The following is a 23659-nucleotide window of genomic DNA, read 5'->3' as shown; positions in this document are numbered from 1 at the left end:
TCTCCTGCACCTTTTATAACCTGCTGCTGCCCCGCCTCCTCTCCTGCCATTGGCTGGATCTGAAGTCACCAATGGAAACAAGACTTGTGGAAACACCAATGAGCTGCAGTGGGCAGAGATCATTACGTGTACATTGGTCACATGACTTTCTCACCCAATAGCACAGCGATCTGACAGCATTGCTCATTTGCATGGGCGGTCTATAAATACGGCCGCTCTGGGAGGAGCAGGATCATTATTCTCTCTCCAGTGAAGAGAACATTCTGCTCTCATCATGCCTGATCCTGCCAAGTCTGCACCAGCAGCCAAGAAGGGCTCCAAGAAAGCCGTGACCAAGACTCAGAAGAAGGATGGAAAGAAGCGGAGGAAGAGCAGGAAGGAGAGCTACGCCATCTATGTGTACAAGGTGCTGAAGCAGGTCCACCCTGACACCGGCATCTCCTCCAAGGCCATGGGCATCATGAACTCCTTCGTCAATGACATCTTTGAGCGCATCGCAGGGGAAGCCTCCCGCCTGGCTCACTACAACAAGCGCTCCACCATCACCTCCCGGGAGATCCAGACCGCTGTGCGCCTGCTGCTGCCCGGAGAGCTGGCCAAGCACGCCGTGTCCGAGGGCACCAAGGCCGTCACCAAGTACACCAGCGCCAAGTGATCTGCTCTGTGCTCTGCACCCACAACCCAAAGGCTCTTCTAAGAGCCACCACCCCGTCTACATCAGAGCTGAACACTGTGTTGATAGGAGGCAGAGATTGGGTCTGATATAGAGGACAGGGGAGAGAGATGGGGCAAGATGAGCAGCAGGGAGATGCAGAACTGCTATATAGCTCTGTATAAGACAATGATGTTTACCGTCCATATACTGCTCTTCATATACTGATGTAACCAAACAACATATAGTAATATCGCCCCCACATACTGATAGATACGTCTACATCAGAGCTGGGGCTGTTTGTGTGCTACTGTTTTAAATGGGGAAATGAAGCGTAGAGAAAAAAGTGATAAATCAAAGGTACAAAATGCATGAACCACCAAACTCCTATGCCCCCCACCATTACTCCTCGCCCACTGTAGCTGGCAATGTCCATGTGTCGTCCTGCTGGTCCCATTAAGGGTATGATTTTTTTCTGTTCCCTTTATTCTATTTATTTCCATATAATTTCCTCATATGAGTTATGATCTGATTTACCCCTGGTTACATTTTTTTTTGTCCCCTGTTCTCTCCTCCGCTGCCCCAGCCTGTCTCCGCATCCTAGTCCTCTCTTTGCTCCCCTGACCAGTGATGATCTCGGTGATTTCTCTCGGTCTCACGCCGCCATTGCTCTGTGACTAGATGTAACGTCCTGGAGATAAAAGCGGGAAAATGACAGGAAAAAGTGCGGGAAATTCAAAACCCCCAACAGCTCTGTGCTCCGCCCACATGTGAGGAGAAGCCGCAGCTCCTGCTGCTGGGGGAGGGGCTGGTGACCGCGCTGTGCCTGGATGGCTGCACTCTGCTCTGCGGGAGCCGGAAACATCGGCCACTGAAGGGTTAACACTGAGTGTCTGCGGGGAAGTGACCCTGTGGGCGGAGCTATAGCCCTACTGAGTGCTGATTGGCTGAGCACTGAATATGAAATTCCCGCCCAACGGCTGATAGTTTCTCGCGCTCTTTCTTCTCCTCAGTGTAACACGTGGTGTCATGGCGGCGGCTCCTGTCAGGCTGAGGAGAGCTGTAGACTCCTCACTATGTGAGTATTGTGTGTCCAGCATCATACGGCCGTATATACCGCTCTGTATGGGGTTACACACCGCTGTAGGGCTATTCCTCACAGTGTGGAGTGTGTGTCCTTTGTTCTCACCCATCTGTGGCCCAAATTCGTTAACCCCTTAACACCAGTTGCTTATTAACATGTTTAAAATTGACGTTCTGATGCCCAGAACCTGCTGGGACCCCCTGATAATGTGGGGGCATCACTGCCTGTATCTGCAGAGTGACATCAGCGCCCAAAGTCATTTAACCCCTTCAATAACGGCGCCCACTTTACCCATTTCTGTCGCTGCCACCACTTGCCTTGACATCAGGGCCCCTCACTATATTTAGTGATTTTTGTTGCTAAACCTGAAAAAAATGACATGAAACAAACATCAGCAGTTATATTCCCCTGATATTACACACCCTTCATCCCCAGACCGGTGGAGGCTCCTGATCAATGATCAACTAAAGGCTGATCTATTTCTAGATCTGAATCTCACATTGTCATTAATGGAGAAGCCGATCACTTGATTATAGTGGCAGGAGATACATGAGCACAGTACAGTATGGAGGGTATATAGCAGTATATGGAGGGTATATAGTGCTATAAGGGGGTATACAGCAGGATATGGAGGGAATATAGCAGTATATGGGGGTAATACAGCAGGATATGGAGGGTATATAGCACTATATGGGGTATACAGCAGGATATGGAGGGTATATAGCAGTATATGGAGGGTATACAGCAGGATATGGAGGGTGTATATAGCACTATAGGGGTATACAGCAGAATATGGAGGGTATATAGCACTATATGGGGGTATACAGCAGGATATGGAGGTATACAGCACTATATGGGGGTATACAGCACTATATGGGGGTATACAGCAGGATATGGAGTATATAGCACTATATGGGGGTATGCAGCAGGATATGGAGGGTATATAGCAGGATATGGAGGGAATATAGCACTATATGAAGAAATACAGTTGTATTTTCACTGCACACAGAGCTATGTATATGGGGGTACACAGCAGGCTATGGACAATTTAGAGATGTATATATCAGTATGTGGGGGTAATATTACTATGTTAGTTTGGTTACATCAGTATATGTAGAGCAGTATATGGACGGTAAACATTGTGTTATACAGAGCTATATAGCAGTTCTGCATCTCATCTTGCCCTCTCTCTCTCACCTTTGCTCCGTCAGAAACCCAATCTGTGCATCTTATCAACAGTGGTCAGTCAGTGCAATCACATGTTCCCCAGTAAGAATAGAACAAAAGCAGCCCCAGCTCTGATGTAGACGGGGTGGGTGGCTCTTAGAAGAGCCTTTGGGTTGTGGGTGCAGAGCACAGAGCAGATCACTTGGCGCTGGTGTACTTGGTGACGGCCTTGGTGCCCTCGGACACGGCGTGCTTGGCCAGCTCTCCGGGCAGCAGCAGGCGCACAGCGGTCTGGATCTCCCGGGAGGTGATGGTGGAGCGCTTGTTGTAGTGAGCCAGGCGGGAGGCTTCCCCTGCGATGCGCTCAAAGATGTCATTGACGAAGGAGTTCATGATGCCCATGGCCTTGGAGGAGATGCCGGTGTCGGGGTGGACCTGCTTCAGCACCTTGTACACATAGATGGCGTAGCTCTCCTTCCTGCTCTTCCTCCGCTTCTTTCCATCCTTCTTCTGAGTCTTGGTCACGGCTTTCTTGGAGCCCTTCTTGGCCGCTGGTGCAGACTTGGCAGGATCAGGCATGATGAGAGCAGAATGTTCTCTTCACTGGAGAGAGGGAGAATAATGATCCTGCTCCTCCCAGAGCGGCCGTATTTATAGAACGGCCATGCAAATGAGGAATGCTGTCAGATCGCTGTGTTATTGGGTGAGAAAGTCATGTGACCAATGTACACGTAATGATCTCCACCCACTGCAGCTCATTGGTGTTTCCACAAGTCTTGATTCCATTGGTGACTTCAGATCCAGCCAATGGCAGGAGAGGAGGCGGGGCAGCAGCAGGTTATAAAAGGTGCAGGAGACTGCGCAGTCCCCACACAAGAGCATTCTGTATCTGCTGATAACTGTGAGCGCAGTGATGTCTGGACGCGGCAAACAAGGAGGGAAGGTCCGTGCTAAAGCCAAGACCCGCTCATCCCGGGCAGGACTGCAGTTCCCGGTTGGTCGTGTGCACAGACTTCTCCGCAAGGGTAACTATGCTGAGAGGGTGGGCGCCGGGGCTCCGGTCTATCTGGCCGCTGTGCTGGAGTATCTGACCGCTGAGATCCTGGAATTAGCCGGTAATGCCGCCCGGGACAACAAGAAGACCCGCATCATCCCCCGACACCTGCAGCTGGCCGTGCGCAATGACGAGGAGCTGAACAGGCTGCTGGGTGGGGTGACCATCGCCCAGGGGGGCGTCCTGCCCAACATCCAGGCCGTGCTGCTGCCCAAGAAGACCGAGAGCAAGTCCAGCAAGAGCAAGTGAGCGCTGCCACCGACCCCGTATCATCCACACAACCCAAAGGCTCTTCTAAGAGCCACCCACACCGTCCCCACAAGAGCTGACGCCGCTGATCTCTGGTGTGATCTGTATGTACTGATCTGTCATGTATACCACCTTATAGTGCTGTTCACAAACATTGCTATATAACTTCATATAGTGCAGTAATTTCTCCTTATACTGCTGTATACCCACCATATATGAATAGCCATTTAATACTGTGTATGTCTATACAGTGCTGCATACTGCTATACAATAAATGATGCCCTTCATCCTTCTGATATCTATAACTTTGTATGTAACCCCCCTTCTCATGTACAGCACCATGGAATTAATGGCGCTATATAAATAGTAATCTACTGTTCTGTAGTCCCCATATAGTGCTGTATGCAGGGCTGGACTGGGTTGTCTGTGCTCCACAGGGGGAATTGACTAGGGGCCACCCTACAGCTATATGCAAATGACTTGGCAGTCATCCCTGATATAGTGGAGCCGGCGTTGACTAAATCACAGGCGGCTCCTGCACATCTACTTTGCACCATCATAACTGGGATGTATAATTACGGTAGTTTGCATTAAATGATGCTATCCATTGTTAAGGAGGTAAGTTATTGATCGGTGGAATCTGACCATTGGAAACCGCACCGATCTGAAAGCTGGGGAACTTATCAAATAAAAGGCTCTACTGTCCCCATTTTAAAATGGAGCTGCAGATGGGATGTTTGACCGCAGCTCCATTCATCCTTTTTGGGGGCTTCTAGAAAAAGCCTTAGGGAATGAACAGATCAGTAGTCAAGTCATACATGCTGCTCTATACTATTGGGGATAGGAGTTCACATTCTGTAGATCGGTGCAGGTCCCAGCAGTCAGACCAATCTATCACTTATAACTTATCCTTTGGCCACGTTCACACATTTCAGTATTTGTAAGGCAAAACCAGGAGTGGAACAGAGGAAAAGTATTAGACAGCTCACCACATCTGTGTTTAACACCCCTGGTTTTGGATTATAAATACTTAGACAAAATACTGACCGAACATTGAATGTACTGAACATGACCTTAGGCTAGGTGATTACTTGTTTACACCGCAGAACCACTGTAGGTGCATATTTGCTACTGTATAATAGTCACAGGACAGGGAGTCTGTTTGAAATCAAGAATCTTCCCCTTACAGATAAGGCCTGTTTCACACTTCCGTTTTTTCAAATCCGTCAAAATCCGTTGGTTTCCGTTAAAAAACGGATCCGCCATTTTTTTTGCAGGATCCGTTTTTTGTCCCATAGCGGTTACCGCGGATCCGGGTTTTAAAAAACGGATCCGTTTGCATCCGTTTCCGTCAAAAAAACGGAAACGGACCCGTTTGGCGGACACAAAAACGGAAGTGTGAAACAGGCCTAAAGAACAAGTGACCTCCATACACAACACAATCCACTATACCAACACCAATAATACCACATACAAGGAACAAATACAATCACACCACATATTACTACCACATAGTGACCAAATATCTAATATCACATACAGGGGACAAATACCACCACACCATGACCGGACCACATAGTGACCAAATTAGGCTAGTTTCACACTAGCGCTTTTGAGCGCAGCGACGGCCTGCGCACGGCCGCCGCTAAGCCCCACCCCCTGCCTCGCCTCCGCTGGTAGCTCCGCCTACCGGCGCATGAACGCTGCATGCGTCCTGCGTCCCCTATCTTTATCACTGGGGGCGCAGGCCATGCGCAGTATGCGTTTGGCGTCGCATGCGTCCTTTTGAAGGTGCGCCGACCTGCGCCAAACGCAACCTGCTGCAGTTTGGTTGCGCTCGGCGCACCGTCAAAAAGGCGCATGCGCCGCCAAACGCATACTGCGCACGGCCTGCGCCCCCAGTGACAAAGATAGGGGACGCATGCAGCGTCATGCGCCGGTAGGCGGAGCTACCGGCGGAGGCGGGGCTTAGCGGCGGCCGTGCGCAGGCCGTCGCTGCGCTCAAAAGCGCTAGTGTGAAACTAGCCTTATACCACATACAGGAGACATACTGCCACACCACAACCAGACCACATATTACCTCCACAAAGTGACCAAATACTACCACATACAAGAGAAATACCACCAGATCACATACTACCACCATATAGTAAGAGTACTACAATACTGATCATTAAACTGCACCTGTCAGCAATTTTGGCCGATATAAGATGCGGCCACTGCCTTTCAGGGCTTAGCTACATCATTGTATAATGCTGTAGATAAGCCCCTGATCCGACCTGAAAAATAAGTTTTATTATACTCACCTGAGGGCTGTCCGATCCGATAGGCGCTGGACCCGGACCTGCAACACCCATCTCCTTAAGATGCCGCCCTCCTGCTTGCTTCACGGGCTCCCCGACATCTCACTCCTGCACAGGAGTAATCTGCCCTGTTGAGTGCAGAGAAAATTCCTGCAGTGTGCAGGTGCTGGCCCTCTGACCTTTCCTGGCACCTGTGCACTGCAGTAATTTGCTCTGAGTATAATAAAACTTATTTTTCTTATCTTTCAGGTCGGATCGGTGCATTTAGAGCATTATATAATGCTGTAGATAAGCCCTGAAAGGCAGAGGCCACATCTTATATCGGCCAAACCTGGTGACAGGTTCCCTTTAATAAAAATCACTATACTAGTAACACTAATATTACCACCAATGACATTATACACTGGAGCTCTGTATATAGTGTACAGGTAATACAGTGATCACCAGTAACATTGACACTATGTACAGAGCTTCTGTGCATAGTGTACAGATAATACAGTGATCACCAGTGTTACGATTGGCGGAAGGTACTAAATAAAAAATAAATGAAGTGCCTTCGCCACTCAGGGTCCACCGTGCGGCAGGTGATATAACCGCTGTTAGAGAGGCAGAGCACTGTGGCGGTAATGTGCACGGGGTTAACTGTACCCTAAGTGCACTGAAGCGAGCTCTGTTATGCGCACAGAGCTGCAGGCAAAAGTATAAACAAATACGCTGAGTCTGTTCGGGGTCACACTGGCGAGGAATACGGACGAGTGAGAGGCGTTAAAAGCACGCATTACACACAGACCAATGATTCTCTATGGGGTACCTCGCACCAGCCGTATATTTCTCATCCGTATTCTACGGTCCGTGCCAATCGCAGCATGCTGCAATTGTCAGCGTACTACGGCCGTAGTACGCCAATGCAAGTCTATGGGTGCGCAAAAAATACGGATTATACACGGACCACACATGTGACTTGCGAGAAATACGCACCAGGTGTCTTTTAGCAAAGCCGGCAATTCAGTGCGCTATACATGCTATATGTGTGAGACAAAGGTCTCGATAGCCGGTTCAGACTCCAACCTTTGCGGGGAGCCGGCTTCCGGAGAAATCGCACAGACATGGTGACAACCGCAGATGGATTCCTGGTCAGAGTCTGTATTAAAGTTGGTGCGAGACACCTCCATGGGCTCGGGAGGTAGAACCTCCGGCTCGTCTAGCTCAAGGGGTACAAAAAATTTGGGTGCCGAAACGGATTTGCGCTGGGAGTGAGCCCGCTCCATACCGCGCTCCGAAAAACGGAGATCGATACGTGAAGAGACTGAGATTAGCTCTTCCAAGCTAGTGGGAATCTCTCTAGTAGAGAGAGCATCCTTCACATGCTCCGCTAGACCTCGCCAAAAAACGGGGATTAGGGCCTTGTCGGACCATTCCAACTCGGACGCCAGTTTCCAAAAACAGACGGCATACTGGCTAACCGAGAGTGACCCCTGAGTAAGGGCGAGTAACTGTAGGGACGTATCATGCGTCACCCGAGGACCGAGAAAAACTTGCCTGATGGCAGTTAGCAAGTTAGCCGCGGACCGAATCTCGGGGTCACCACGCTCCCACAGAGGCGTAGCCCATTCCAGCGCCTTGCCCGATAGTAGGGAGATAACAAAAGCCACCTTAGCCCGCTCCGTAGGGAATTGCGCAGCCAGCAGCTCCAGGTGTATCGAGCACTGGCTTATAAAACCCCTACAGGAGGCGCCATCCCCATCATATTTATCGGGCAACGGGAGGCGGGTAACTGTCAGTGCAAGGGCGGACATGGACATACGTCCTACCGCATCTGTGAGTGCCTGGACGGCAGCATCTGTAGCCTGCGCAGCTGTGAGAGACGTCTCCAGGGTAGCAAGACGAGCCTCGAGCTGACGCACAAGCTGTAACAGCTGCTGCTAATCTGCCATCTCTAGCCAAACCCTGGCGCTAGTATTATGTTACGAGTGGCGGAAGGCACTAAATAAAAAATAAATGAAGTGCCTTCGCAACTCGGGGTCCACCATGCGGCAGGTGATATAACCGCTGCTAGAGAGGCAGAGCACTGTGGCGGTAATGTGCACGGGGTTAACTGCACCCTAAGTGCACTGAAGCGAGCTCTGTTATGCTCACAGAGCTGCAGGCAAAAGTATAAAATACGCTGAGTTTGTTTGGGGACACAGACTAACAGCGAAACTGTCACGGTATTTAGAGTCACAGAAGTAGCCTTAGGCCGCAGGACTACTCCCTCTAGACCTACCGTTAAATAGGACAGGAGGCGTCGCAATTGCAGACGTGGGAGAACTGCAATCGCAGCGCGGTGTGAACAGAGCCACTGAGGAGACACCGCAATATCGCTGGCGCGATGCAGGACGCTGGCTGCTGAGAAGCTATAGCTGGAGCTGGCGCTGCTACTGGCGGCTGCCCAATCACTCACACAATCGTAATAACCAAGGAGGGGGATATTTAATGAGTCAGTCACCAGTCCAAGCATCCATCACCAAACACACAGCAGCAAGTATGAAAAATACTAGCGCATGGCGGAACAGTCATGCGCACTTTTTATAGTGACCGGGACCTTCCGGAAATCTCCAGAGCCCTGAGCTGAATCAATGGAATCAGGAGCATGACCTGAGCACCTGACTCCTGAACTCCAATGAGAGCTCATTCCAGGAGCATGCTCAGAAGCTGGCTGAAAGGACTTAGCCTCTGGAGACAAATGTGAGGATCTGGATCTCTGCATAAGTATGGCAGAACACAGATTCCTAACAACCAGTGACATTATACACAGAAGCTCTGTATATAGTGTCAGTGTACAGGTAATACAGTGATCACCTGTGACATTATACACAGGAGCTCTGTATATAGTGTACAGATAATACAGTGATCACCAGTGACATTATACACAGGAGCTCTGTATATAGTGTCAGTGTACAGGTAATACAGTGATCACCAGTGACATTATACACAGGAGCTCTGTATATAGTGTACAGATAATACAGTGATCACCAGTGACATTATACACAGGAGCTCTGTGTATAGTGTCAGTGTACAGGTAATACAGTGATCACCAGTGACATTATACACAGGAGCTCTGTATATAGTGTACAGATAATACAGTGATCACCAGTGACATTATACACAGGAGCTCTGTATATAGTGTCAGTGTACAGGTAATACAGTGATCACCAGTGACATTATACACAGGAGCTCTGTAAATAGTGTACAGGTAATACAGTGATCACCAGTAACATTGACACTATGTGCAGAGCTCCTGTGTATAGTGTACAGATAATACAGCTATCACCAGTGACATTATACACAGGAGCTCTGTACATAGTGTCAGTGTACAGATAATACAGTGATCACCAATGACTTTATACACTGGCACTGCGTAGATAATGTCAGTGTAGAGGTAATAAAGTGATCACCAGTGTCATTATACACAGGAGCTCTGTATATAGTGTCAGTGTACAGATAATACAGTGATCACCAGTGACCTTATACACAGGAGACATACAAGAGGATAGCTGGCAGCACTTCCAGGATCAAGGAGATGCACGCTCAAAGTCCAAAGACCCAGTTGGACATAAAAAGTCCCAAGAAGATGAAAAGGAGCACCATCCAGTCCGGGTGAAGAAATGTGCAAAAATTTATTTCGCCATGAAAATATACAATGTTTCGACCGACACGGTCTTTTTCATACTTGAAAAAGACCGTGTGTCGGTCGAAACATATATTTTCATGATGAAATAAATTTTTGCACATTTCTTCACCCGGACTGGATGCTGCTCCTTTTCATTATACACAGGAGATCTGTACACAGTATACAGTATATAGTGTAAATGTACAAGTAACACACTGACTCACCGGTGAAGTCTGTAGTTGAAGTCTTTTATCTTCATCCAGTGTAGACCGCCATCACTTCTTCCAGCCAGGACTCGTCTCTGCAGAAAATAACACTTATCTATAGCTGATCGCTTCCTGAGCACAATCCCCAACTTCTACACTATAGGACCCCCTTTTGTTCTCCCCCATGGAAGACAGTAACCTCAAAAGTAAATTAAATTACAGCAGTAATAATGTCCTGCCAATGTGTATTTAGTCCTGCCAATAAAGCTTCTTTGAATTTGATGTCCCCTGATTGCCCCCTACAGTAATTATGTCCGGACTTGCCACCATAAACCAATAATGTATGTTCCTCATCCTGACCTCTATACAGTAATTATGTCACCCTTTTATTTAATAAAGTGCCAGATCCTGGGCCCCTTTATTTAATGTCCACATCCTGGACCCCAATGTCCACTTTAAGGCCGGGGTCACTAACCTGCACAAAATACGGTCCGTAGTTTACAGGCGTAATACGGATGAATGACCCCTAAATATTGCTCCGTATGTCATCCGTAAGCAAGGTGTGGTTGCGTATTTTGCGCATGTCAGCATCCGTATGTAATCCGTATGGCGAGATTTTCTCGCAGGCTTGCAAAATGGACATATAATGGAGCCCTATGACAGGGTTTCTAACAGAAACCAAAGAATAGATATAGACACATAGAATGCATATATATATATATATATATATATATATATATATATATATACAGTTGTGGCCAAAAGTATTGACACCCCTGCAATTCTGTCAGATAATACTCAGTTTCTTCCTGAAAACGACAATAAAACCAAATAATTTGTGATTGCAATCTTCATTTAATTTGTCTTAAATGAAAAAAACACAAAAGAGAATGAAGCAAAAAGCAAAACATTGATCATTTCACACAAAACTCCAAAAATGGGCCAGACAAAAGTATTGGCACCCTCAGCCTAATACTTGATTGTACAACCTTTAGCCAAAATAACTGCGACCAACCGCTTCCGGTAACCATCAATGAGTTTCTTACAATGCTCTGCTGGAATTTTAGACCATTCTTCTTTGGCAAACTGCTCCAGGTCCCTGATATTTGAAGGGTGCCTTCTCCAAACTGCCATTTTTAGATCTCTCCACAGGTGTTCTATGGGATTCAGTTCTGGACTCATTGCTGGCCACCTTAGAAGTCTCCAGTGCTTTCTCTCAAACCATTTTCTAGTGCTTTTTGAATTGTGTTTTGGGTCATTGTCCTGCTGGAAGACCCATGACCTCTGAGGGAGACGCAGCTTTCTCACACTGGGCCCTACGTTATGCTGCAAAATTTGTGGGTAGTCTTCAGACTTCATAATGCCATGCACACGGTCAAGCAGTCCAGTGCCAGAGGCAGCAAAGTAATCCCAAAACATCAGGAAACCTCCGCCATGTTTGACTGTAGGGACCGTGTTTTTTTCTTTGAATGCCTCTTTTTTTCTCCTGTAAACTCTATGCTGATGCCTTTGCCCAAAAAGCTCTACTTTTGTCTCATCTGACCAGAGAACATTCTTCCAAAACGTTTTAGGCTTTTTCAGGTAAGTTTTGGCAAACTCCAGCCTGGCTTTTTTATGTCTCGGGGTAAGAAGAGGGGTCTTCCTGGGTTTCCTACCATACAGTCCCTTTTCATTCAGACATCAACGGATAGTACGGGTTGACACTGTTGTACCCTCGGACTGCAGGGCAGATTGAACTTGTTTGGATGTTAGTCAAGGTTCTTTATCCAACATCCGCACAATCTTGCGTTGAAATCTCTTGTCAATTTTTCTTTTCCGTCCACATCTAGGGAGGTTAGCCACAGTGCCATGGGCTTTACACTTCTTGATGACACTGCGCACGGTAGACACAGGAACATTCAGGTCTTCGGAGATGGACTTGTAGCCTTGAGATTGCTCATGCTTCCTCACAATTTGGTTTCTCAAGTCCTCACACAGTTCTTTGGTCTTCTTTCTTTTCTCCATGCTCAATGTGGTACACACAAGGACACAGGACAGAGGTTGAGTCAACTTTAATCCATGTCAACTGGCTGCAAGTGTGATAAAGTTATTGCCAACACCTGTTAGGTGCCACAGGTAAGTTACAGGTGCTGTTAATTACACAAATTAGAGAAGCATTACATGATTTTTTGAACAGTGCCAATACTTTTGTCCACCCTCTTTTTTATGTTTGGTGTGGAATTATATCCAATTTGGCTTTAGGACAATTCTTTTTTCATTTAAGACAAATTAAATGAAGATAATAATAACAAAGAATTTGTGTTTGCAATCATTTTCAGGAAGAAACTGAGTATTATCTGACAGAATTTCAGGGGTGTCAATACTTTTGGCCACAACTGTATATATATATATATATATATATATATATATATATATATATATATGTATTCTATGTGTATATATCCTTTCTTTATTAAACCTGTCAGTGTTAGTTTACTGTATAGTGCACTGAATTGCCGGCTTTGCTAAAAGACACCTGGTGCGTATTTCTCGCAAGTCACATGTGTGGTCCGTGTGTAATCCGTATTTTTTGCGCACCCATAGACTTGCATTGGCGTATTACGGGCGTAGTACGCTGAAAATCGCAGCATGCTGCGATTGGCACGTACCGTAGAATACGGATGAGAAATATATGGCTGGTGCGAGGGACCCCATAGAGAATCATTGGTCCGTGTCTAATGCGTGCTTTTAGCTCCTCTTACTCGGCCGTATTCCTCGCCAGTGTGACCGTGGCCTAATAAGGTCCCTATCCTGGGCCTCTTCCAGTAATAATGTCTCCATCCTAGACCCTTATTTCCACTTTAATAATGTTCCATTCCTGGTCCCCCATGTCTGCCCCTATGGCCACTACCTTGCCCATTCACAGAGTGAGTGGGATTCTCCTCACCTTTTTTGCAGCGCCTTGCCACCAGCTCTATTCTTGCTGTGCGGCATTTGCAGCACAGTGTGCGTTTGCTGTTGCAGCATCACTGTACCAGACGTCTAAACGGTAGGTCTAGACGGAGCCTGTCCCGCCTGTCTGGGCGACTCCTGTGACTGTATACCGCGTCTGTGTCTCTGAGTTCTGTGAGGTTAAAACAGACTCACGGTTTTGTTTATGCATTTATGCTTGCAGCTCTGTGGGTGAAACAGTCTGCTTCTGCATATGGTCATGCTTGCAGCTCTGTGAGTGCAACAGAGTTTGCTTTTTGTGCACTAGGTGCAGCTAAAAAATGTGCACATTACCGCCTTAAGTGATCTGCCTCTCTCAGCAGCAGTTTTGTCATCTACCGCACGGTGGACCCCGAGCGGTGAACGCACTTTATTTTAATTTTATTTTGTGCATTCCACCGCTCATAAAACCAGTTGCTCTATACTCATCCACCTGGAGCTCAGACAGCGGCCTTGCCCTGGCCTCACATCAAGGATAATAGAAAAAATTTGAGTCCGGCTCAACAGGACTGGATTTTCCTTTTTCTTTTTATTTTTCAAAAGAAATTGTGCATACGAAGGAAAAATGTACATGGTCGACATGACCCAGTTGACACGTTTCGACTGCACTAAGCAATCTTATTCATGACATGGCCAACCACATAGTCCTCCATACAGTATTATGGGCCGCATATAATGCTCCTCCATGCAGTATATCACGGGCCCCATGTAATGCTCCTCTGTACAGCACATCACTGGCCCCATGTAATGCTCCTCTGTACAGCACATAACAGCCCCCATGTAAAGCTCCTCCGTACAGCAAAACACGGGCCCATGTAATGCTCCTAGGTACAGCACATCACGGGCCCCATGCAATGCTTCTCCATACAGTATTATAGGCCCCATGCTCCTCCATACAGTAGACATCGCAGAGTCAGAGGGCGCTGAATACACTGCAGCTGCCAAGAATGAGGCGTCGAGGAGAGGTGAGTATTAGAAGGGTGCCCGTGCCAGCGCTGGCACCGGGCTCCCCCGACTCACAGACCTCATGCCCCATTCGCTCAGAGCCCCCCCCAATTTTTTTTCTTCCTCCTCTCTGGGGCCCACCGGGCATTTTACCGGTGTCCCAGTCCGACTCTGGCGATATATCTACATATGTATACTCCCTATATATTGCTCTGTACTCCCCATATAGCTTTTTATACCCACATAGTCTTATACACCTTCCATATTCTGCTGTATTTGCCCATATACTGTATACAATTAGGCCAGATATTTTGACCGTATCTTTGCAGCTTTTCCACTTTCAAGCTGTGTAAACTTGAATGCTGATAGGATGAGCAGATTATTATTATAGCGCATTTATAATATGGCACTTTACATAATAAATACAAGTACAGTCATCTTAAACAATACAAGTCACGACTAGTACAGGGATGAGAGGGGACCCTGTCCACAAGGGCTCACAATCTACAAGGGATGGGTGAGGATACAGTAGGCAAGGGTAGAGCTGGTCGTGCGGCGGTTACAGGTTTGTCAGAAGAGGTGGGTGTTCAGGTTTTTTTTTAAAGGTTTCCATGGTAGGTAAGAGTCTGATATGTTGGGGTAGAGAGTTCCAGAGTAGGGGGGATGCGCGGGAGAAATCTTGTATGCGATTGTGGGAAGAGGAGATAAGAGGGTAGTAGAGAAGGTTATCTTATGTGGATGGGAGGTTGCATGCAGGTAAGTATCAGGAGACGAGGTCACAGATGTATGGGGGACTCAGGTTGTGGATGGCTTTGTATGTCATGGTTAGGGTTTTGAACTGGAGTCTTTGGGTAATGGGGAGCCAGTGCAGGGATTGACAGAGGGAAGAGGCCAGGGAATAGCAAGGGGACAGGTGTTAGGCGTCGAGTTTCCCCCACTGCACAGGAGGAATCTCAAGCCATGTCCTCTGCAGTCTCCCATTCCTCTGCAGCCGCAGAGATTCATGCTCGGCAGAGACATCGGTCCAGGCATCTTGCGCAGGCTGATGCTAGGAATCTGGATGCTCCTTCTGGCTCTGCTATTACTCCATGCTTGAGTCAGCAGCAAGCAGACGCTTCTGGGACTAAGTCCTGTCTTTTGGGTGCTGAGCATGCCCGTGGGACGACCTCTCATTGGAGGTCGGAGGTCACATGCGCAGGTCCCGTTCCTGCTCGGATTGGTCCTCTACTGGGAAGGTCCCTGAAGGACGCCGCTGTAAAAAAAGCTGCATGGCCGCTCGGCCATGCACTAGTATAGACTTATGGGTAGTTGTGTGTGTGAAGATGGATGCATGAGACGGTGACCGACTCATTATGATCCCCTCCCTTTGGTTGTGTATGGTATAGGGGTTACAGAGTGAGTCAGCGCCAGTAGTGGCATAGTATATGTGCCACAGAGCATCCTGCTATCCACACGAGTGTTATCGCCATATAGTGCCATCCAGCACAAGGCACCTCTGCACCGCACGAGCAGCAGCGCTCCTTACAGCGGCGCCGTGCGCTAGTTAAGCGCTTTCCTCCCTGCTCTGGGTGGTTAGTGGCGTGCGCCGGAGCGGTGCAGAGCGCACTTGGTGCAATTTATATTTTCTTTTCTCTTGCTGGCACCACAGCTGTGGCGCTGAGTGCTAGTGGTCTAGAGGGACTCTAGCCCCGAGTCTCTGAGGCAGAGTTCTGTGATCGTCAGCTGGTGCTCACCCAGCCGAGCCCTGTGAGTATTAACAGGCTCCGGCATTTGTTTCAGTGGCTCTGTGAGGTAACAGAGTTCGCTCCTGTGCACACCGGGTCAGCGGATATCCCCTCGGTGTTCACTTAGTTCTCCGCCATTACCAAGCAGCAGTTTACCATCTCTGCACGGTGGACCCCGGGCTGTGAACGCACCTTATTCCATCTTTATAATTTGGTGCGGTCCGCAAACCCGTAACACAGGTGGATTAGTCGGGCAGCAGAGTTTAGAATAGATTGGAGGGGTGCGTGAGTGTTAGAGGGGAGGCCACAGAGCAGGAGGTTGCAGTAGTCAAGGCGGGAGATGATGAGGGCATGAACTAGGGTTTTTGCAGATCCTTGGTTGAGGAATGTACGGATCCGTGAAATATTTTTGAGTTGAAGTCGGCAGGTAGTGGAAAGAGCTTGGATATGTGGTGTGAAAGAGAGATCAGTGTCAAGGATAACCCCGAGGCAGCGAGCTTGTGGGATTGGAGAGAGTGGGCAGCCATTTACTTTAATGGATAGGTCCGTTGGGGGGGGGGGGGTCGAGTGAGATGGGGGAAAGATTATTAATTCTGCTTTGTTTATATTAAGTTTTAGAAATCTAGCGGAGAAGAAGAATGAAATAGCGGACTGACATTGAGGGATTCTGTTTTGAAGGGAGGTCATATCTGGAGGTCGTAAATGGCTGCACATCCAGTTGGAAGAATGTCTCAAGTGGGGTACCACAGGGCTCTGTCCTGGGCCCTGTATTGTTCAACATCTTTATCAACGATTTAGATGAAGGAATTGAGGGTAAACTGATTAAATTTGCTGATGACACAAAGCTAGGAGGGATAGCTAATACTAGAGAAGAGAGAGAGAGGATTCAAAAAGATTTAAATAAACTGGAGAAGTGGGCAGTAACTAACAGAATGGTTTTTAACAGGGAGAAATGCAAAGTACTACATCTGGGCAATAAAAATGAAAAAAGCATATACAGTGGGGAAAAAAAGTATTTAGTCAGTCAGCAATAGTGCAAGTTCCACCACTTAAAAAGATGAGAGGCGTCTGTAATTTACATCATAGGTAGACCTCAACTATGGGAGACAAACTGAGAAAAAAAAATCCAGAAAATCACATTGTCTGTTTTTTTTTTCATTTTATTTGCATATTATGGTGGAAAATAAGTATTTGGTCAGAAACAAAATTTCATCTCAATACTTTGTGATATATCCTTTGTTGGCAATGACAGAGGTCAAACGTTTTCTGTAAGTCTTCACAAGGTTGCCACACACTGTTGTTGGTATGTTGGCCCATTCCTCCATGCAGATCTCCGCTAGAGCAGTGATGTTTTTGGCTTTTCGCTTGGCAACACGGACTTTCAACTCCCTCCAAAGGTTTTCTATAGGGTTGAGATCTGGAGACTGGGTAGGCCACTCCAGGACCTTGAAATGCTTCTTACGAAGCCACTCCTTCGTTGCCCTGGCGGTGTGCTTTGGATCATTGTCATGTTGAAAGACCCAGCCACGTTTCATCTTCAATGCCCTTGCTGATGGAAGGAGGTTTGCACTCAAAATCTCACGATACATGGCCCCATTCATTCTTTCATGTACCCGGATCAGTCGTCCTGGCCCCTTTGCAGAGAAACAGCCCCAAAGCATGATGTTTCCACCACCATGCTTTACAGTAGGTATGGTGTTTTATGGATGCAACTCAGTATTCTTTTTCCTCCAAACACGACAAGTTGTGTTTCTACCAAACACTTCCAGTTTGGTTTCATCAGACCATAGGACATTCTCCCAAAACTCCTCTGGATCATCCAAATGCTCTCTAGCAAACTTCAGACGGGCCCGGACATGTACAAGCTTAAGCAGTGGGACATGTCTGGCACTGCAGGATCTGAGTCCATGGTGGCGTAGTGTGTTACTTATGGTAGGCCTTGTTACATTGGTCCCAGCTCTCTGCAGTTCATTCACTAGGTCCCCCCGCGTGGTTCTGGGATTTTTGCTCACCGTTCTTGTGATCATTCTGACCCCACGGGGTGGGATTTTGCGTGGAGCACCAGATCGAGGGAGATTATCAGTGGTCTTGTATGTCTTCCATTTTCTAATTATTGCTCCCACAGTTGATTTCTTCACTCCAAGCTGGTTGGCTATTGCAGATTCAGTCTTCCCAGCCTGGTGCAGGGCTACAATTTTGTTTCTGGTGTCCTTTGACAGCTCTTTGGTCTTCACCATAGTGGAGTTTGGAGTCAGACTGTTTGAGGGTGTGCACAGGTGTCTTTTTATACTGATAACAAGTTTAAACAGGTGCCATTACTACAGGTAATGAGTGGAGGAAAGAGGAGACTCTTAAAGAAGAAGTTACAGGTCTGTGAGAGCCAGAAATCTTGATTGCTTGTTTCTGACCAAATACTTATTTTCCACCATAATATGCAAATAAAATGAAAAAAAAAACAGACAATGTGATTTTCTGGATTTTTTTTTCTCAGTTTGTCTCCCATAGTTGAGGTCTACCTATGATGTAAATTACAGACGCCTCTCATCTTTTTAAGTGGTGGAACTTGCACTATTGCTGACTGACTAAATACTTTTTTTCCCCACTGTATAGAATGGGAGGAATAGGGCTAAGTGACAGCACATGTGAAAAAGACTTGGGTATACTAATAGATCACAGACTGAATATGAGTCAACAGTGTGATGCAGCAGCAAAAAAGGCAAATGCAATTCTAGGATGTATTAACAGAAGCATACAGTCTAGATCACGTGAAGTCATTATTTCCCTCTACTCCTCTTTGGTCAGACCTCATCTGGAATATTGTGTCCAGTTTTGGGCACCACATTTTAAAAAAGACATCAACAAACTGGAGCAAGTTCAGAAAAGAGCGACCAGAATGGTGACCGGTCTGCAAACCCTGTCTTATGAGGAAAGGTTGCAGGATTTGGGAATGTTTAGTTTGCAAAAGAGAAGACTGAGAGGAGACTTAATAGCTGTCTACAAATATCTAAAGGGCTGTCACATTGTAGAAGGATCAACTTTATTCTCATTTGCACAAGGAAAGACTAGAAGCAATGGGATGAAACTGAATGGGAGGAGACACAGATTAGATATTAGAAAAAACTTTTTGACAGTTAGAGTGATCAATGAGTGGAACAGGCTGCCACGAGAAGTGGTGAGTTCTCCTTCAATGGAAGTCTTCAAACAGAGGCTGGACAGACATCTGACTGGGATGATTTAGCGAATCCTGCTTTGAGCAGGGGGTTGGACCAGATGGCCCAGGAGGTCCCTTCCAACTCTACGATTCTATGATTCTATGGAGCAGTGCTGCCGGAAGCCAGATTGTAAGCGGTCAAAGAGGGAGCCACAAGAGAGGTGGGAGGACAGTTCAAGAACGTCGTGTTGTTCCAGCAGATCAGGTGATGTGTAATAATGGGTGTGGTCTCAGGATGCCCCGCCCTTTATCAGTGTACAGAATTATTACAGGAAATATATATATCTTTGTACCATGTTAGCCAGTAGATAGAAAAATATTCAGAATTGAGAGTACTCAGTGGTTGATACCTTTTAATGGCTAACTGAAAAGATGGTAACACATTGCAGCTTTCGAGACTACTCAGGTCTCTTCATCAGGCTCTTAATTTTTTTTAAAGGAAAAATGGCCAAAAGATTTAACTGACTCTATGAAGTGACAAATTGTTAGCAGTCTTGTAGAGGGTGCAGCACTCCTTAGATTAGCAAGATATTGGTGCGATAATAGAATTGGCAAGGGTACAATAAACGTGAGGGGGGGGGGGGAATCACAGATTAACTGCCAAGGATGTGAGAAGAATCAGACGTGAAGCAACCAAGAAGCCATTGTATTCCCCTGCTGTCATATTTCAGTCATGGAGACCAATGTGGAGGTGAGGAGGCTGAGCCCGACCACCACTGAGCAAGACACAAGAGGACAAGGAGTTTAGAGGCACTGCTGAGATCTGTGCACCCCCTAAAATTCTTCACACAGTGTATACCCTCCATCCATATATTGTATACTTTCTATATAGTGCTGTATGTTATCTGTATATTGCTGTAAACCCTTTGTCCATATAGTGCGGTATGATCCCCATGTAGCACTGCACACCTCCATATAGTGCTTTATACCCCTATATAGTGTGTCGTGTTATAGCATCCATATATATTATTAAAGCACCCTTAATTCCAGGGTGCTTTACATGTGAATAAGTGGTTACATACAATATATATCCTGTATCTGTGTATATAACCATTTCAGTAAACAGATTATGGTGTATTCCTGGGTGAAGTTTTGGTGGCAATTGGGTAAGGAAGGTAGGAGGGTAGAGGACACAAAGCGCTCTTGTGAGAAACGGAGATTACGTCTGGGAAGGTACCTGGAAATTATTTGGAGATGTATGGGGGAAACAGATTATGGACGGCCCTTTACGTTTTATGTTAGTTCAAGTTAGAGGTCGTCAAGGTTTGGATATAGAGTTTGAAGGACAGGACAGAGTCAAGAGTTACTCTGAGGCAGCAGATTTCTGGTACAAAGCAAAGCATGATGTCATTTATAGTGATAGATGGGATAGGGGGCTAATTGAGATGAAGGAAAGAAAAGTTCGGTTTTCTCCACATTGAGCTGTATGATGTTTGATGAAGAGGAGGGCATGACTGATACCGACTTTGTGTGATTCTGGAGCAAGAGGTGACGTCTGGGCCAGGGCTGTAGATCTGAGTGTCATCAAGCGTATAGGTGGTACTGGAAGCCGTGGGTCTTTATGAGTTGTCCCATGCCAAAGGTATAAATTAAGAAGAGTAGGGGGTCCCAGGACAGAGTCTTGAAGGACACAGCCAGGATGAAGAGGTAGTATGGGAATGGTAGATGCTAAATGTGCAGTTGAAAAAGTAATAAAAACAATCCAGGAGATGGCAAGGTCTGTGATGTCAAGAGAACAAAGAGTAGGAGGGAGTGGTAAAGACAATTCTCTATACTTCTCCTTTTATAGCTGTCCTTTGCCTAATAATAATAATAATGACCATTTCTTCCATGGCTCTTTACATGTGAAAAGGAGTAAACATAAAAAAACAAGTAATCATGAAACAATACAAGTGACCTACTGGTACAGGAGGAGAAAGGTTTGGGAAGACATAGCTTTGTAATTTTGATTAGGGCAGTCTGTGTGGTGGGGACAGAAGCCAGATTGTAGATTGGCAAAGAGTGAGTTGTTTGACAGGTGGCGGAAAAGTTCAATGTTCCAGGAACTTGGAGGCAAATGGGAGTAGCAATATGGGGTAGTAGCTGGATGGTATAGGTTGGGTCAAGGGATTATTTCTTCAGGATAGATGTGATTGTTGCATTTTTGAAAGCAGAAGGGAAGACCAGAGGTTAATCATAGGTTGGAGAGACAGCTTAGGGACCATACTTGTGGTGAGGTTAGGGAATAGGTGAGATGGGGTTAAGTAGTGAGTAGAGATGGGTGAACCCAGACAGTAAAGTTCAGTGTCCATACCAATCATCTACTGTTTGGACACGTGCTTCCACAGGAAGTCCTTATTACTGTTTGAGTTCGGCTCTCCCGAACACCAGGTGTTTTTCGCGCTGTCATCTGCATGACAATGCGAGAAACACCGGTAGCACTGATCGGCTGTAAGATCATGACCATCGGTAAGAGCACTGCGTTTCCCACACTGTCAAATGATAGCGTGAGCCCGCAGCTGTTACTGGAGGTAAAAAGTTTACCTACAGTCACAGGCATCGGCTGATGGGTCTGCTACTTCCAACAGCCTACGTCTGCTGCCATTAATAACTGAAAGAGTAGGTTGCGGGAGCTGGGAGCATTTATCAGTCTGCATTACAAATAAATATAAAATTGGCGTGTTTCCCTCTAATTTTGATACTCAGCCTGGCAAAACAGACAGCTGTGGGCTGCAACTCTCAGCTGTCAGCTTTAGCAAGGCTGGTTATCAAGAATAGAGGGGTCCACACGTTTTTTTTAAAAATATATATTAATTTAAATAAATTTTTAAAATAAGGCATGGGGTACCCACCATTTTTGGCAACTATCCAATCTAAAGCAGACAGCTGGGTGCTGGTATTCTCAGGCTGGTAAGGGGTCATGGATGTTGGCCCCCCCCAGCCTAAATATAGCTGCCGGTAGATGCATCTTTCCTTGGGTGGCTATTAGATGCGCCAATTCAGGCGCTTTGCCCAACTTTTCCCATTTGCCCTGTGACAGTGGAAAGGGGGGTTCATAACAGTGGGGTTGATGTCACCTTTGTATTGTCTAGTGACATCAGGCCCACAGCTTAATAATGGAGAGGCGTCTATGAAACGCCTGTCCATTGCTAAGTCTATAGTTATATGGTAAATAAAGACACAGCCAGAATAAAGTCCTTTATTTTAAATTAAAGAAAAAAACGTTTACTTTTTATTTAAAAATAAACACAGTTATACTCACCTAACGCCCATTCCTTTGTAGCTATGGTCTCCTGTATAAAATAGAAAATAATAAACAACAAAAATACTCAACTATCGTCCATTCCATTGAAGCCATGGTCTCCTGTTAAAAAAAAAAAAAAAAAAAAGAAACAACCATATCCTTCACCTGTCTGATGTTTTGTTCCACACCATAATCCATGTCTGGGATACTTAGTTTTCAGTCTGAATGATGCCAAGATGCCACCGTCCAGTCTGAAAACCACTGAGTGAGTTGCTGCAAGCTCAGCGTCAGTGACTGGCGGTGACGTCATCGAGGTTACCGCAGGTCACAGGATGCATTCCCAGTCGGGCCCCTAAACTGCGTTGAATTCACTGAGCTCAGCGCTGTACCGTGAGACTTTTTTATTTCTATATTGCATTTGTTTTATTTTTCAGTTCTAGAATAAAAGGCATTTTGGGGTGTTTTGACATGGGAACGTGAGGCATGCATCTAAAGATATATAAATTAAAAAGACTGATAATTACAGTAAATTAGCTACACAAATCAGAGAGCATCACAGCAGCCACAAAATAAGATTTTTTTTTTTTTTAGTAAGCAGCACAGAAAGTTAAAACAAAAAGTGATGGGATACAATCACTTGTAAAAGACGTATTATGAAGACAAACCGGTTTAGTGGAAGCTGCAAATAGTAACGAAAAGCCAACTTGTAATATAGGCACAGACAGGGTCCACCAACTCCAGAGACAATTTCTCAGTGCATCCCTGATATATTTCAGAGAGGGGCCTTCCGCTGTGTCCTAATCCAGTCTATGGAACTTTTTTGTTTTCTTCTTAAGATAATCCCTCTAAGGCTACTTTCACACTAGCGTCGGCTGACGTACGTCGCAATGCGTCGTTTTGGAGAAAAAACGCATCCTGCAAAGTTGCCCGCAGGAATCGTTTTTTCTCCATAGACTTGCATTAGCGACGCATTGCGACGTATGGCCACACGTCGCATCCGTCTTGCGACGGACGCGTCGTGTTTTGGCGGCCGCGACGCACACAAAAACATTACATGTAACGTTGTTTTGTGCGTCGTGTCCCCCATGTTCGACCGCGCATGCGCGGCCGAAACTCCGCCCCCTCCTCCCTGGACATTACAACGAGGCAGTGGATGCGTTGAAAAACTGCATCCGCTGCCCCCGTTGTGAAAAACTTTCACAACGTGCGACGGTACGTAGGC

The 23659-nt window shown here is 46.4% G+C and overlaps 3 protein-coding genes across 3 annotated transcripts; 2 read left to right on the top strand and 1 right to left on the bottom strand.

Moving 5' to 3' along the window:
* Positions 1–230: 230 nt before the first annotated feature.
* LOC141083138 (histone H2B 1.1-like) lies at positions 231–707 on the top strand. Its single transcript, XM_073567322.1, has one exon. It carries the CDS (start codon positions 275–277, stop codon positions 653–655), a length of 381 nt encoding a protein of 126 aa, XP_073423423.1. The 5' UTR covers positions 231–274; the 3' UTR covers positions 656–707.
* Positions 708–3049: 2342 nt separating this feature from the next.
* Positions 3050–3536, bottom strand: LOC141083137 (histone H2B 1.1-like). The gene has a single exon (XM_073567321.1). It carries the CDS (start codon positions 3480–3482, stop codon positions 3102–3104), a length of 381 nt encoding a protein of 126 aa, XP_073423422.1. The 5' UTR covers positions 3483–3536; the 3' UTR covers positions 3050–3101.
* A 242-nt stretch (positions 3537–3778) lies between these two features.
* On the top strand, positions 3779–4263 carry LOC141083136 (histone H2A type 1-like). Its single transcript, XM_073567320.1, has one exon. The coding sequence runs from the start codon at positions 3817–3819 to the stop codon at positions 4204–4206; it is 390 nt and encodes a 129-aa protein (XP_073423421.1). The 5' UTR covers positions 3779–3816; the 3' UTR covers positions 4207–4263.
* The last annotated feature ends 19396 nt before the right edge of the window (positions 4264–23659 follow it).

The sequence above is a fragment of the Dendrobates tinctorius genome, unplaced genomic scaffold (assembly GCF_039654945.1).
Source record: "Dendrobates tinctorius isolate UK_male_01 unplaced genomic scaffold, ASM3965494v1 ptg000020l, whole genome shotgun sequence".
NCBI classification, from domain to species: domain Eukaryota; kingdom Metazoa; phylum Chordata; class Amphibia; order Anura; family Dendrobatidae; genus Dendrobates; species Dendrobates tinctorius.
Note: the sequence above shows the minus strand (reverse complement) of the source record. Positions and strands in the feature narration are given on the sequence as shown.